Source organism: Erinaceus europaeus, chromosome 5 (assembly GCF_950295315.1).
Source record: "Erinaceus europaeus chromosome 5, mEriEur2.1, whole genome shotgun sequence".
NCBI lineage: Eukaryota > Metazoa > Chordata > Mammalia > Eulipotyphla > Erinaceidae > Erinaceus > Erinaceus europaeus.
Window position 1 is genome coordinate 117,515,049 of NC_080166.1, and position 13,643 is coordinate 117,528,691.

General features: G+C 45.6%; 1 protein-coding gene across 1 annotated transcript in view; it reads right to left on the reverse strand.

Moving 5' to 3' along the window:
- Nucleotides 1-13,643, reverse strand: part of LOC103112943 (WD repeat-containing protein 49-like) — a 91,805-nt gene that overhangs the window by 50,103 nt on the left and 28,059 nt on the right. The window contains exons 4-5 of the mRNA XM_060191914.1: nt 13,172-13,241; nt 162-384 (exon numbers count right to left, since the gene is read on the reverse strand). Of these exons, the coding sequence (XP_060047897.1) occupies nt 162-384; nt 13,172-13,241 (293 nt within the window). The remainder of the gene's footprint in view (nt 1-161; nt 385-13,171; nt 13,242-13,643) is intronic.

Below are 13,643 nucleotides of genomic sequence, written 5' to 3' on the forward strand. Positions count from 1 at the left end.
TATTCCTCTGGGAGTGCGGACCAAAATTCTTTATGGAGAAGTGAGGTCCTGGTACACATTGGTGAGGTCATCTGCCCAGAGAGGTCAGGATGGAATCATAGTAGCATCTGCAACTTGGTAGCTGAGAGGCACCGTAAACTGGAGGGAGAAAGGAAGCTTACCCAGGCAGATATGGATTCCAGACTCTAATTATCCGGTCCATCCCACCTGTCAGCAGCAGGTTCTTTCTCCTGCAGAAGGAGAATGCTTTGACGCCCTTGTGGATCCAAAACACTGTTTGATCACATTCTGCACGCTTTTGGCCTCTTCTTTCTTTGCCATCTTTTCTAATATCCCTGAGCTCTTTCATCTTTTGCTTGACATTTGTTTTTGCCAGAGTGCACCCTAAACATGATCACAGGAAAACAAACAAACAAACAAACATGTAACTTCCTAATATGCTCAATTTTCTGATAAGTTGCTGCTTTTTTTGGACTGTCACAGGGGCTTCACTGCTCCAGGCTGACTTTCTTAGATGAGAAGTGAGAGAAAGAGAGTGCAAGACACCACAGCACCAAAGCTACCGACAGTTCCACGAGGGCAGGGAGTTAGAACCTGGCATGAGCACTTGGCAAAACAGATGCACTTCTATAGAATTTCTGGTTGAAGGCTGGGGGTAAGGATCCACCTGCCAATGCCCGTGTCCAGCAGAGAAGCAAATACAGAAACCAGACCTTTCACCTGCACTCTATAAAAAATTCTGGTCCATACTCCCAGAGAGATAAAGAATAGGGAAGCTTCCAATGGAGAGGATGGGACATGGAACTCTGGTGGTGAGAATTGTGAGGAATTGTGTTGTATGCTTTACATTGGGTTGTTCTAGTTCTCCCCCTGCCAAGAAAATTGGATCAGTCCTGCTAGTTTCGCGGGCCTGCTTGGCCCCGCCCAAAGGAACCCCGAGAGGGTTGCAGAGTTCCAGAGTTCCAGAGTTGGAGAGTTAGAGAGTGCTTGGCACTGTCGCGGGGGAAAGAGGCAACAGAGTTCTGTTTGGTGATTAGTTTGTCTTAGTTTATAAATTGTTGTTCCTGTATAAAGAAATACAGCTTCCCTGCCCAGCCGTATGTCTCTGGTCGTCTCTGTTGCCCGCCCGTGAAGCTAGCCCGGCCAGCTAGAGCCTCCGAATTTTAACAACAGAATTGTACCCCTGCTATCTTGTTACTCACTATTAAAAAACAAAACGAGTGGTCTGGGAGGTGGTGCAGTGGATAATGCACTGGATTCTCAAGCATGAGGTCCTGAGTTCAACCCCGGCAGCACATGTACCAGAGTGATATCTGATTCTTTCTCTCTCTCTTCCTATATTTTTCATTAATAAATAAATAAAATCTTAAAAAAAAAACCCAAACAAAACAAAACAGATACCTTTCTAGGTGAGCTATCTTGCTGGTTCTAAGCAGCTGATTTGAAAAGGTCTTTCCTGGGTTTGTTTCCAGCAATGACTACAGTTTTCTTCTTCTGTCAACTCAGCTGTTAAACCCAAGTTAGTTGGAAATGAAAGTGGTTCTTGCAAGAAAAGTAAGACTCTAGAAAGAGTCTCTAGAAAGAGGCAAGAAGGGTCAGCTGGGGGCAGGAAAGGAGAAACCATGAAGACAATCATCTCCTTCTTGAGGGAACTTATATTAAAGCCCTATAAGTGGAGGCACTGTGCCAGGATTGCTCCATTCACAATCCTGTTTGAGCCTCTAGAGTCTCAGAAAGGACAGCTTACAGAGAAGAAAACTTAGAGCTGGTGGGGTCAGAAGCATGCCATCAAGAAAATAGCAGAAGGAAGTCTCAAACCCTGAACTGATTCTTCTTTTCCTTTCTTTCTCCCTCCCTCCTTCCCTTCTTCCCTTCCTTCTTCCCTTTCTTTTTCTATTTTTAAATTTTATTATTTTATTTATTTATTGGATAGAGACAGCCAGAAATTGAGAAGGAAAAGGGTGATAGAGAGGGAGAGAGACACCTGCAGACCTGCTTCACCACTTGCAAAGCTTTCCCCCTGCAGGTGGGGACTGGGGGCTCGAACCTGGGTCCTTGTGCACTGTAATATGTGTGTTCAACCAGGTGCACCACCACCCAGCCCCCTCTTTTTCTATATTTGTGAACCAGGGTCTCACATTTGTATGATTTTACCATATTTGAGTTGGCTTTTTCATTCAGATAGAAAGAGAGAGAGTGGTGTGGGGGGAGAGAAAGGTGCCGAGAGAGGGAGTGAGCAGAGCTCTGGAACTTCATCCTGTGCTGTGGCACTCCAAAGTGAGCAGAGCTAGGCACCAGCCATACCCAATGCACTGATTCCTAAATGCCAATTCACTGAGATGACTTATATATCCCATCATTAATCAACTAGCAAAATCTCTCCTAGTTATTTTGACAAAGTCCTCACTCAAATGATTTATAGAGTTGGTGAATAGCAGAATAAAAAATGGATTCATACAGAAAGCAGTCATAAAACCTCCCTGTGGGCTTTGGTCTTATGTTTCAGCAGATCATGAGGGAACCCCCTAGGACACTCACCAGGCCCATGTGTGTCACCCACCCCACCTAGTTTGCCCTGACCTCCAGCCTCAGCTTTATCCAATGTCCTGAATGGCCTTTGAGGTAGGGAGTCAAAGAAGATTTAATCTTGAACTTCTCTCTTCTACACCCTGCTTTCCTTTCCTTTCTTTCTTTTTTTAAAAAATATTTTTAAATATATATATTTATATTATTATTTGGTTGTTGTCATCATTGTTGATAGGACAGAGAGAAATGGAGAGAGGAGGGGAAGACAGAGAGGGGGAGAGAAAGATAGACACCTGCAGACCTGCTTCACTGCCGGTGAAGCGACTCCCCTGCAGATGGCAAACTGGGGGCTCAAACCGGAATCCTTACACCGGTCCTTGTGCTTTGCACCACGTGCACTTAACCTGCTGCGCTATTGCCCAACTCCTGCTTTATTTTTCTTTTCTTTTCTGTTCTTCTCTTTTCTTTTCTTTCTTTTTCCTTTTTCTTTTTTTCTTTTTTTTTACTATCTTTATTTATTGGAGAGATAGCCAGAGGTCAAGAGGATAGGGGGAAATAGAGAGAGACAGAGAGATACCTGCAGCATGGCTACACCACCCACAATGCTTTTCCCCTGTAGGTGGGGGCTAGGAGCTCAAACCTGGGCCCTTGTGTATTGTAATATGTACACTCAACCAAGTATAACTACAGTGGGTCTCTTAACCCTTCTTTCCCTAAAAATTATTTTTCAGGGCCTGGGTGGTGGTTAAGTGCACATGTTACTATGTGCAAAGATCTGGGTTCAAGCTTTTGGCCCCATTGGCAGGGGCCAAGCTTCACGAATGGTGAAGTAGTGCTGCAGGGTCTCTCTGTCTCTCCCATTCCCCTCCCCTCTCAATTTATCTCAGTCCTATCAAGTAAAATAAACAAAAGTTAATTTTTTCATTGTTTGTGAGTTTATCAATTGGTTGAGGAGTGATTTTTTTCCAGCATTGTGTCTGCCATGACAAGTTATAAGTACCGCTATTAATTCTATTTTCCTAGAAATCATGAAGAATAATTTGTTACTCAGAAAAGTTCCGCCAAAGTGAGTGTACACTTTGTCTCTGGAAGCATAATGCTACCAGTGATCTTCAGAGAGAAGTGGAGAGTCTTTGTTTTCATAGGAAACTACTGGAATTTGAAATGTTGGTGCTCAGTTTCTAAACATGCCTTTTTTTTTTTTTTTTTGCCTCCAGGGTTATCACTGGGGCTCGGTGCCTACACTGTGAATCCACTGCTCCTGGAGACTATTTTTTCCCTCTTGTTGCCCTTGTTGTTTATCATTGCTGTTGTTATTATTGTTGTTCTATAGGACAGAAAGAAATTGAAAGAAGAGGGGAAGACAGAGAGGGGGAGAGAAAGATAGACACCTACAGACCTGCTTCACCACCTGTGAAGCAACGCCCCCTGTAGGTGGGGAGCTGGGGGCTTGAACTGGGATCCTTATGCTGGTCCTTGCGCTCTGTGTATGTGCGTTTAACCCGCTTCACTACCTCCCAGCACCCTCTAAACATGTCTTAAGTATATTTGTGGCTCCTGGGTTCACTGCTGCTTCTGGGGGTATATGAGGAGGACCCTGCAATGCAGGTGTCAGGAAAATGTCTGGGGAGAGCATGGTAACCCCTCATCTTCCTGCTTCTCCTGAGCCTTTTTCTTGAGTCATGTGACTATCTCCCTGGAATCCCAGTAGAGGAAGTGGAGCCATTTGCAAGTGACTGAGGTCTGTGATTTTCACAGTCTTTGGGGATACAGTCTGGGCCCTAAACCATCCTGGGCCAGCTCAGTGACAAGTGAGTTGAGGGGACAGTCTGCTCTCTCTGGCTGCCATCCAAGGTGGGGAAGGACTGGGCTGGCTGGCTGGCTAGTCCTCTTCTAACATACAGCAGGCAAGTAAACAGCCTTGAACCTGCAGTGCTCTCACTGCCAGGCAGTGGGAAGGGGAGGGAAGCCCTGGGTGTAGGAAATTACACAAGACAGCTGAGTGAGCCTGTGTCTCTGGGTGAGCCCTTGAAGCTCTAAAGCAAAGCCACAAACCCTCCTCCTCCACCAGTTTGATATGTTCATCCATCTTGTTCTGAACAGAGATCTGAAACTCCTAAGCAGGTGTGTTATTTTATTTTTATGTTTTTAAATAAAGGAGAGCAGCCAGTTCATTTGCATGATAGGGAGCAGTTCTTTTTCCAACAGAGCCAGACAGAGATAGAGGTTTCAACAGTTACCATGGAAACCAGAGAGCAGAGCTCTCTCCCAAGGTCTTGCAGGAAGGATGATGAAAAGTTTAAGCAATCTCCATAGAAACACAGGAAAGATGGGGTGAGGGTACTCAGATCTACAGTGCACTAACACTGATGATTTCAACCAAGTCTTTCAATGCATGGGCTGTGGGGGAAAGTGAATTCTGACTGCCCCTACCCCCCGTGACAGGGCTGACACAGGGGTTGCATCCAGATTCAGAGCACCCCAGTGATGTGACTGTGTCACTCCGCCACAAGGTTAGGTTTTCAGTCGTCCAGTTTCAGGGTGGGTCTTGGGGTCTCCCCAGCTCAGCCTTTTCTTTTCTAAGTCTCATTCTTTCCTTCTGTCATTGTTCTCAGAATCGTGGGACCCCACAGGTGTGCTGTTTTAAACATCCCAGGCCCAGTTTTGGTTCCACTATGCCCTAGACAAAGCTCTGCCCCCCTTCTACGTTCATTAACAACCAACACAAAGCTAGAGATGCCATCCTTCTGTCACCCCCAGCATGACCTAACACACTTCCTACACTGGAGCCACCTCTGCAACTGTTGCTGTCTTCTGGACGGCCACCCCACTCTTGCCTGCAGTGTGTGTAGGGTGAGAATATTTGGAAACAGATGACTAACCTTAACTGGAGTTCTGACGTTCAAGAGTAAGAAACAGAAGATTCCAATGGGACAGTGGGAGTGTTCTTCCCGGAAATGGAGACTGGGACTAATTAATTCCTGAGGGGCTGTGGGAATGGGGTGAACTTGTCTCCCTTGTTTCCTGACAAGGTCCTGTGAGAGTCTCCAGTGATAATCTGGGGGCTATAGCACACAGAGCAGGAGAGAGACACAGAGATGGAGACAGGGCGTATATTGGCTGAAGTAGTGATGTGAACACAGGACACCCCAGGAATTAACCGAGCAGGGTGCTGGGTGGAAGAAGCAGGAACCTAGGGCTCTGTGTTGCTTCAAGGGCTGAGAGCACAAGGCGGGATGAATATTGGCCACCAGAATTAGCAGTGTGAAGGCACTGGAGACCCTGCAACAGTGATGCTGGTAGTTTGGTGGATCAAAGGCCAGGTGGAGCAGGTTTGGGACAGACTGGGCAAAGAGGTCACAGAAAGGTCAGATACGGGCAACTCTTTCCAGGAGTCTCACTCTGATGCCTTTCTGAACTGTGGTATCATGACCTTAGAGCAACACAACATCAGGTATGCCATCAATACCCAGTGCAGAAAGACTAGCTGGAGCTAAGCCAACCTTCCTTCCTTCCTTCCTTCCTTCCTTCCTTCCTTCCTTCCTTCCTTCCCTCTTTCTTTCCTTCCTCCATCCCTCCCATCCCCTCTCTTTCCCTCCTTCTTTTCCTTCCTCCCTACCACTTCATTCCTTTCTCTTTCCTTTCTTTCCTTTCTTTCTTTCTTTCTTTCTTTCTTTCTTTCTTTCTTTCCTTTCCTTTCCATCAGCGTTATTGCTGAGGCTTGGTGTTGGCTCTACAAATCCACTGCTCCACCTTTCCCCTTTTTTTCCTTTCTATTTTATTGGGTAGAACAGAAAGAAATTGAGAAAGGCAGGAGATAGAGAAGGAGAGAGAAAGATAGACACTTGCAGACCTGCTTCATTGCTTGTATAGCTTCCCCCCTGCAGGTGGGATGTGAGAGCTTGAACCTAGGTCCTTGCACATGGTACTGTGTGTAACACTGCCTGGCCCCCTGCGTGACTCTTTCATAGCATAACTCTTGTCTTAATAGTGGTACAGAGCCCTAAGAAGGAAGAAAAGAAGAACAGGAGATTGAGGAGTGCTCTGTGACCAAGCAGGATAGGGCATTAGAGCTGGCATTTGGCTGACCAGGAGGGGAGACTGAGGCCTAAGACCTCAGCTCTGTTCATAGCAGAGTAGTGGTGTGAGCTCAAAAACCCTCAGACTGCATGCAATGCTTTGCTCTGCCCAGCGAACCCTGGCTTTTGAATTCTCTAGTCTATGAAGTTTGAATTACAATTTCTCTGGATTCACAAGCCATTATCTTTCTCAAACATCATAATCTTCTAGTTCTAATAAAATCTAAAAAAAATTCCCAGAAGCTGCTTTTCCCTTGGTGCATCTTCCTAACATTTTGGTAATTTAAATGCCTGTGAATCAGAAATCCATAAGGGAACCTTTCCTTGGAAGATAAAGTGGTCTGGAAGGCTATGGGAATGGGAGAGACCTCATGACAGAGTCCTGTCTGGAAAGAAGTGAGGTGGGACTTCCAAGGAGCAGACTCCTTGACATTTCCACCCTGCTCAGTGGCAACTGGAACAAGGCACTAAAGAATAAAGGAAAGGGAAGAAAGAACTTCAGCCTCTTCTGTGCTTAGATAGACTCAGGCCTAAAGAGGCTAAGGCACCCCCCCCCCGAAAAAATGTCTGCCATCATTACAAAGATGGCTGACTCTTGGGTGGATTACAAGGGTGTTTAAATATGTTATTCATCACAAATGCATTGCTGGGTGAATTTAGGCTAGGCTGGGCATTTCAAATCTGGAATTGGGACTAGGTATGGAGCTCAGGATTGGGGGCAGGTGAGAAGGGAGAAACAAGGCAGTCAGGAAGGATGAAAGGGTGAAGATAATTCCATCAAATGAGATACCTGGAGGCAATCTTGTGTAGAAGGAGACTCACATCATGAACAGTTGCTTGATGATAAAAGCCCCAAGTTCTGTCTTCCTAACCTTCCCCTACTTCCTGTCCTCATCTGTGAAACAGGGGCATACACCCTTCACCCCTCACCTGGTTACCAAGGGATACATAGGACCCATGGGATTAATTCTTGACTTTGACTGGAAACTAAAGCCACTGGGAAGTGTCTAAAAAATACAGATGTGGGGGCTTGGCAGTAGCACACCTGGTTGAATGCATGTTACCATGTGCAAGGACCTGGGTTTGAGACCCTGCTCCCCATCTGCAGGGCGGGACACTTCATGAGCTGTGAAGTAAGTGCTGCAGGTGTCTGTCTATCTCTATTCCTCTCTATCTCCTTCTCCCCTCTCAATTTCTATCTGTCCCATCAAAATAAAGAATAAAAAATTAATAAAAAATTAAAAAAGGAAAATATAGTCACCAAGAGTGGTGGATTTGTTATGTAGGCCTTGAGCCCTGGTGAAAACACTTGTGGCAATAAAAAAAAAAAAGTACAGATGTTTGAGTTTCTTCTTCTTCTAGCGTTCTCAGTTATTTTAAAAACTGAATTTATTTACTCTGGAGAGAGAGAGAGACAACCAGAGCACCACCCTGTAATATTCAGTCTTGGGAGTAAAACTCAGGACCTCATGCTCTAAGTGCCCCTGAATAACTCACTTGGATAGTGTATTGCCTTGCCATGTGTGCGACCCAAGTTCAGGTCCAGACTCTACCACCTTGAAGAAGCTTCACTGATGTGGTCTGTTACTCTCTCTCTGCCTCTGTCCATATCCAAAAAATTATTTATAAATTCAAAGCTCTAGCTACTATACCACCTCCTGGGTTGTTAAACAATGCTCCCCCCCTTTTAAAAATTTTTTATTTATAAAAAGGAAACACCGACAAAAACCATAGGATAAGAAGGGTACAACTCCACACAATTCCCACCACCAGATCTCCGTATCACATCCCCTCCCCTGATAGCTTTCCTATTCTTTAACCCTCTGGGAGTATGGACCCAAGGTCATTGTGGGATGCAGAAGGTGGAAGGTCTGGCTTCTGTAATTGCTTCCCTGCTGAACATGGGTGTTGACAGGTCGATCCATACTCCCAGCTTGTCTCTTTCTTCCCCTAGTGGGGCAGTGTTCTGGGGAAAATTATTTCGTTTCTTAATTTCTTTTTTGACAGAGGCAGAGAGAGAGAGATGCCTGTAGAGTGCTCTACCACTTGTGAAGCTTCCCTCCTGAAGGTGGAGACTGAGGGTTTAAATTCTTGCACATCTTAACATGTTTGTTCTACTAGGTGCACCACTGCCCAGCCCCTTAAACAGTGATTTTTATTTATTTATTTATTTATTTTAAAAGAATGTATTGATTCATGAGAAAGATAGGAGGAAAGAAAGAACCAGACATCACTCTGGCACATGTGCTGCCAGGGGTTGAACTCAAGACCTGATGGTTGAGAATCCAGTGCATTATCCACTGTGCCACCTCCCAGACCACTAAACAGTGATTTTTTAATCTTGATCACATTATAAGAATCATTGGGAGAGCTTACACTAATATTTTACTGAGGGAGGGAGGGAGAGGGAGAGAGAGAGGGAGAGAGAGAGGGAGAGGGGGAGAGAGAGAGAGAGAGAGAGAGAGAACGAGAGAGTACCAGAACATCTCTTTGTTATATGAGTGCTTGGGATTGAACCTGAGACCTCAGGCATGCTAGTCCTAGACTTTACTCAGTGAGCCACCTCTCCAACTGTTGGAAGAGCTTTTAAAAGTTCCCATGCCTGGGTTTTAAATCTCTAAATCAATTAAGTCAGAAATTCTGAGGGCAAAGCCCAGGTAGCCAGATTTTATACAGTCTTTCAGAAGATTCCAGTTAGCTGTCAAAACTGAGATCCACTGATAAATATGGACATTCTTTATACATCAGCAAGTGCCAAACACAAATAAGGAATCATAGTCAGTAGCAACTTGGAAGTTGAATATGAGGACAATGACATTGAATGATTGATGCAGCTTGCTAACACATTCTCCAGAACTGTGAAAAGCAAGTATAAAGTGTAATGTGAAATAATTTTGCAGAATAGGAAAATGGCCATCAAGAGGCCAAGTTGGTAGAAATACGAGATTAAAGGGCGGTAGGTGAGCTATGCATGTGGCCCATATAACAGCATCACAGGGGAGGCAATATGGTGCCAGGGTGGCTAAGGTACTGTGGCATCTTTCCCTGCCATTGTCTCGCTCTGTCTCCCCACTCTATCCAGATTGACCTAAATTGGTAAAATCATGCATGCTAGAGAAATTAGAAAACAATCCTATGACTGTGATTAAAGAAAACTTCTCTGGGGGCCAGATTGGGGAGCACCCAGTTTAGCGCATGCATTATACCTGTGAGGACCTGGGTTCAAGCCCCCACTCCCCACTTGCAGGAGGGAAGCTTCATGAGTGGTGAAGCAGTGCTGCTTGTGTCTCTATTTCTCTCTCACACTCTGTCTTCCCCCCTCAAGTTCTCTCTGTTCTAGCCAATAAAGTAGTATGAAAGAAAAAAAATAAAAAGGAAAAAAAAATGGCCACTGGGAGTGGCAGATTCCTCATATAGGCACCAAGCCCCAGTAATAACCCTGATGGCAATGAGAGAGTGAAAGAAGAAATAAATAAAGAAAGAAAGAAAGGAAGGAAGGAAGAAAGGAAGAAAGAAAGAAAAGGAGGAAGGAAGGAAAGAAGACAGAAAGAAAGAAAAAAGAGACAGAAGGGGGCCAGGCAGTAGCACAGTGTGGTAAGTGCACATGGTGCAAAGCGCAAGGACCTGCGTAAGGATCTCGGTTCAAGCCCCCAGCTCCCAACCTGCAGGAGGGTCACTTCACAAGCAGTGAAGCAGTTTTTGTAAGTGTCTTTCTCTCCCCCTCTCTGTCTTCCCCTCCTCTCTCCATTTCTCTCTGTCCTATCCAACAACAACAACAACTACAACAACAAGAATAACAAGGGCAACAAAAATGGGGAAAAATGGCCTTCAGGAGCAGTGGATTTACAGCTTGGATGCTATAGCCCTCACTCACTCCCAAGTAGCAATTCTTGTCATGTGTCTATGAACCAAGTGCCTTTTGAAGACAGATAGGCAGGGGCAAATATTCTTGGGATTCTGCTGTTGAGCTGTAGGACTGTCACTATTTGCTTCCCAGTAAACAACAAACTCTTTGTCAGACAAGCTTCGTGAGCGGAGACAGATGACCCAGGACTCATGGCTGGGTTGTACGCAGTATCTCTTTATTTATGCAGAACGCAGCACAATCTATGCTGAGCTAAACTAAAACTAAAACTAACTCAACTAAAAACAATCTTGTCCTTATATATATATATACTAGCCAAGTAGGGTGGGAACAGGATGTGACGTAGAGAGGGTGGAGAGAAAAGTGACTGGTGAATATCAGGGTGTGACAAAGAGAGGGGGCGGAGCAGGCAAGAATTCTACCACTGAACCACCAATGCCCTGGAGGGAGGGTGGTGCTTGTTAACAGTGGTTATGTAAATAGAATACAGTGTTAAGCAGGGGGGATTAAACCAAATGAAACAGAAGGGGTTTTTAAAAGCAGAATTAGAAGCATACCAACACTCTTCATGATTATGTGGGCTTCCAGGCTCTGATTGCTACTATCCTTCTCAGGCCAGTTAGACTGTGATTTTCCCAAAGACCAGCCCAACTACCTAGCGAGAACCTTCTCAGAGGAGGCTGGACCAGGAAACAACAGCATGTGTCAGTTCCTGTTGGTGGTCAAGGGACACAGGGTCACGAACACCTTAGGGTGGTGAAATGCAGAGGGGACCAGAGGTGAGAGAGGGACCAAGTAGGAATAGCTCTCCTCCCTTCTTAAGTGTCACCCTATGCATATGCCTTTTTTGCTTTGGTCAGTTTGAATTGAGTTTTTTTCAATACAGCAAGGGTAGGTATGTGTGTGTATGCATGTCGGGGGAGTGCTAGTCAATACCCCAGGACAAGTCGATGGGTGATTCTGTGTTTTAGTCTACTCATCTGTAAGATGGGGCCAACAAGGGCTGGGGAGACAGCATAATGGTTATGCAAATGACTGCCATGCTCGAGGCTCCTTAGATCTCATGTTCAAATTTCAGCCTCATCGTAAACAAGAGCTGAGCAGTACTCTGGTCTCTTTCTCTCTCTCTCTCTCATTAAAATAAACACATAATAATACAAAAAGATGGGATGTAAGCCATCAGACAACTGTGATTAAGAGAAGCAGGTGGGGGAGGACGGGCAGTAGCACAGCAGGTTAAGTGCACGTGGCATGAAGCACAAAGACTGTAAGGATCCTGGTTTGAGCCCCCGGGTCCCCACCTGCAGGAGGGTCGCTTCACAAGCGGTGAAGCAGTTCTGCAGGTATCTATCTTTCTCTCACCCTGCTCTGTCGATTTCTCTGTCCTATCCAACAACAACAACAGCAATAACAACAATAATGATAACAACAACAAGGGTAACAAAATGGGAAAAATAGCCTTCAGGAGCAGTGGATTCGTAGTGCAGGCACTGAGCCCCAGTGATAACTCTGGAGGCAAGAGAGAGAGAGAGAGAGAGAGAGAGAAACATGTAAGCTGTCTTCGGTCATGTTGGGTACAGAGTATATACTCTTTTTTTAAAAAATTTTATTTATAAAATGGGAACACTGATAAGACTATAGGATAAGAGGGGTATAATTCCACACAATTTCCACCACCAGAACTCCATATCCCATTCCCTCCCCTGATAGCTTTCCTATTCTTTTCACACTGCTCCAAGGTCAGTCAGTGCTATGCCTGTGTCAGACCATGAGTTGGCATCCAGGGCATCGGAAAAGGATTGTAATCTGGCTCAAATCCAGACCGAGCCATCCTCTTGAAGTTCCCCAGAGCCAGGATATATGATCTCGCTATGGTTCAGACAAAGTGATGCCATGTAAACAGTATGGGCCCGCCCTGCCACGTACTCCTCCACAGACACAAGATCAGCCTTGTGCAGTCCCAGCCCAGGTGAGCTATGCACCTGGGGCCGTAGACGTAAGAGATGAGTGAGGGCCTGCCTTCTCTGAGCCTAGTCTGCAGCCACTGCACATGCTGCCAGCTTCTGCATGTGGTCATTACTGAGCTCCCTCCACTCAGTAGGCCTGTTAAAACCTTTAGAACTCCACCCAGGGTCAAATGGTCGTTGGCTGAGTGCCATGTGCAAGGACCCAGGTGGCCCCCACCTGTTGGGGGGAAAGCTTCTCTCTCCCCTTCTTTATTTCCCCCCTCTCAATTTCTCTCTGTCCTATCAAATAAAATGAAAAATATAAGTAAATAAATGCATCTTTGAAAAAGAAAGAAAGAGAGGAACCTGCCCACACCCAACCTCAATTCATACAAATGCTGAAGCCCATCACTCTGGCTGGATATTACTGTACAGTGACTAGCACAGTTTAATTCATATTTATGATGTGTCACATTAGGGCACTCAACCAGCACAGCCAGATTGCTTTAAATGCACTTGATTCTTGCTTCAACCTGACAAACATCAAAGGCTTGCTGCCTCCCCAGCCACCTGGCTTGTCACACTGATGACAAATGAGGCAGTGGGGGCTGCCACTCTGTGAGCCTTAGCAGGAGTTCTTAGTAGTGTGTGGGAGGCCCAATGTGATGCAGAAATGCTAAGGTGGGAGCCAGCCCAAGCAGGCTCTGACACACCAAAGGGGGAGATGGCAAGTGTGAGAGGTGTTCGAGTGGTACCTATGACAAGAGCAGTAGGCTCGTGGTTGCAGCTTGAAATGACGGCTTTGATGGAATCATAGTAGTTCAGCTGGAAATGGAAACAAAGACAGAGAGAAAATGCTGATTAACATGGAAGTTGCACATCAAGTCAAGTAACAGTGTCTAAAGCATTCTTTCTACAGGCATTTCAAGAGGGAGAAAAGAACTGCTGGCTCAGAGTTTTAGAGTTTTACAAACCACATTTGCAGGTGGGCAGATGCAGAGGTGACTGGGCAGAGGCAGTGTGTGGGGCTTGGCTTTGGTTTACACCCTCTCAAGGCAACTCATACTCAAACACGCAATTGGCGGGGCTCCTGGCTGCCAGATCGTGCTCAAGCTCCCACCTCCTCCTAGAGATATTTCTGAGCATCCCCAGAAAACTGCCTGCATGGCTGCAGGCTGAAGTCTGTCCTTCAGTGTCAGCTGAATTTGCATGGGAAGCTGAAATGAG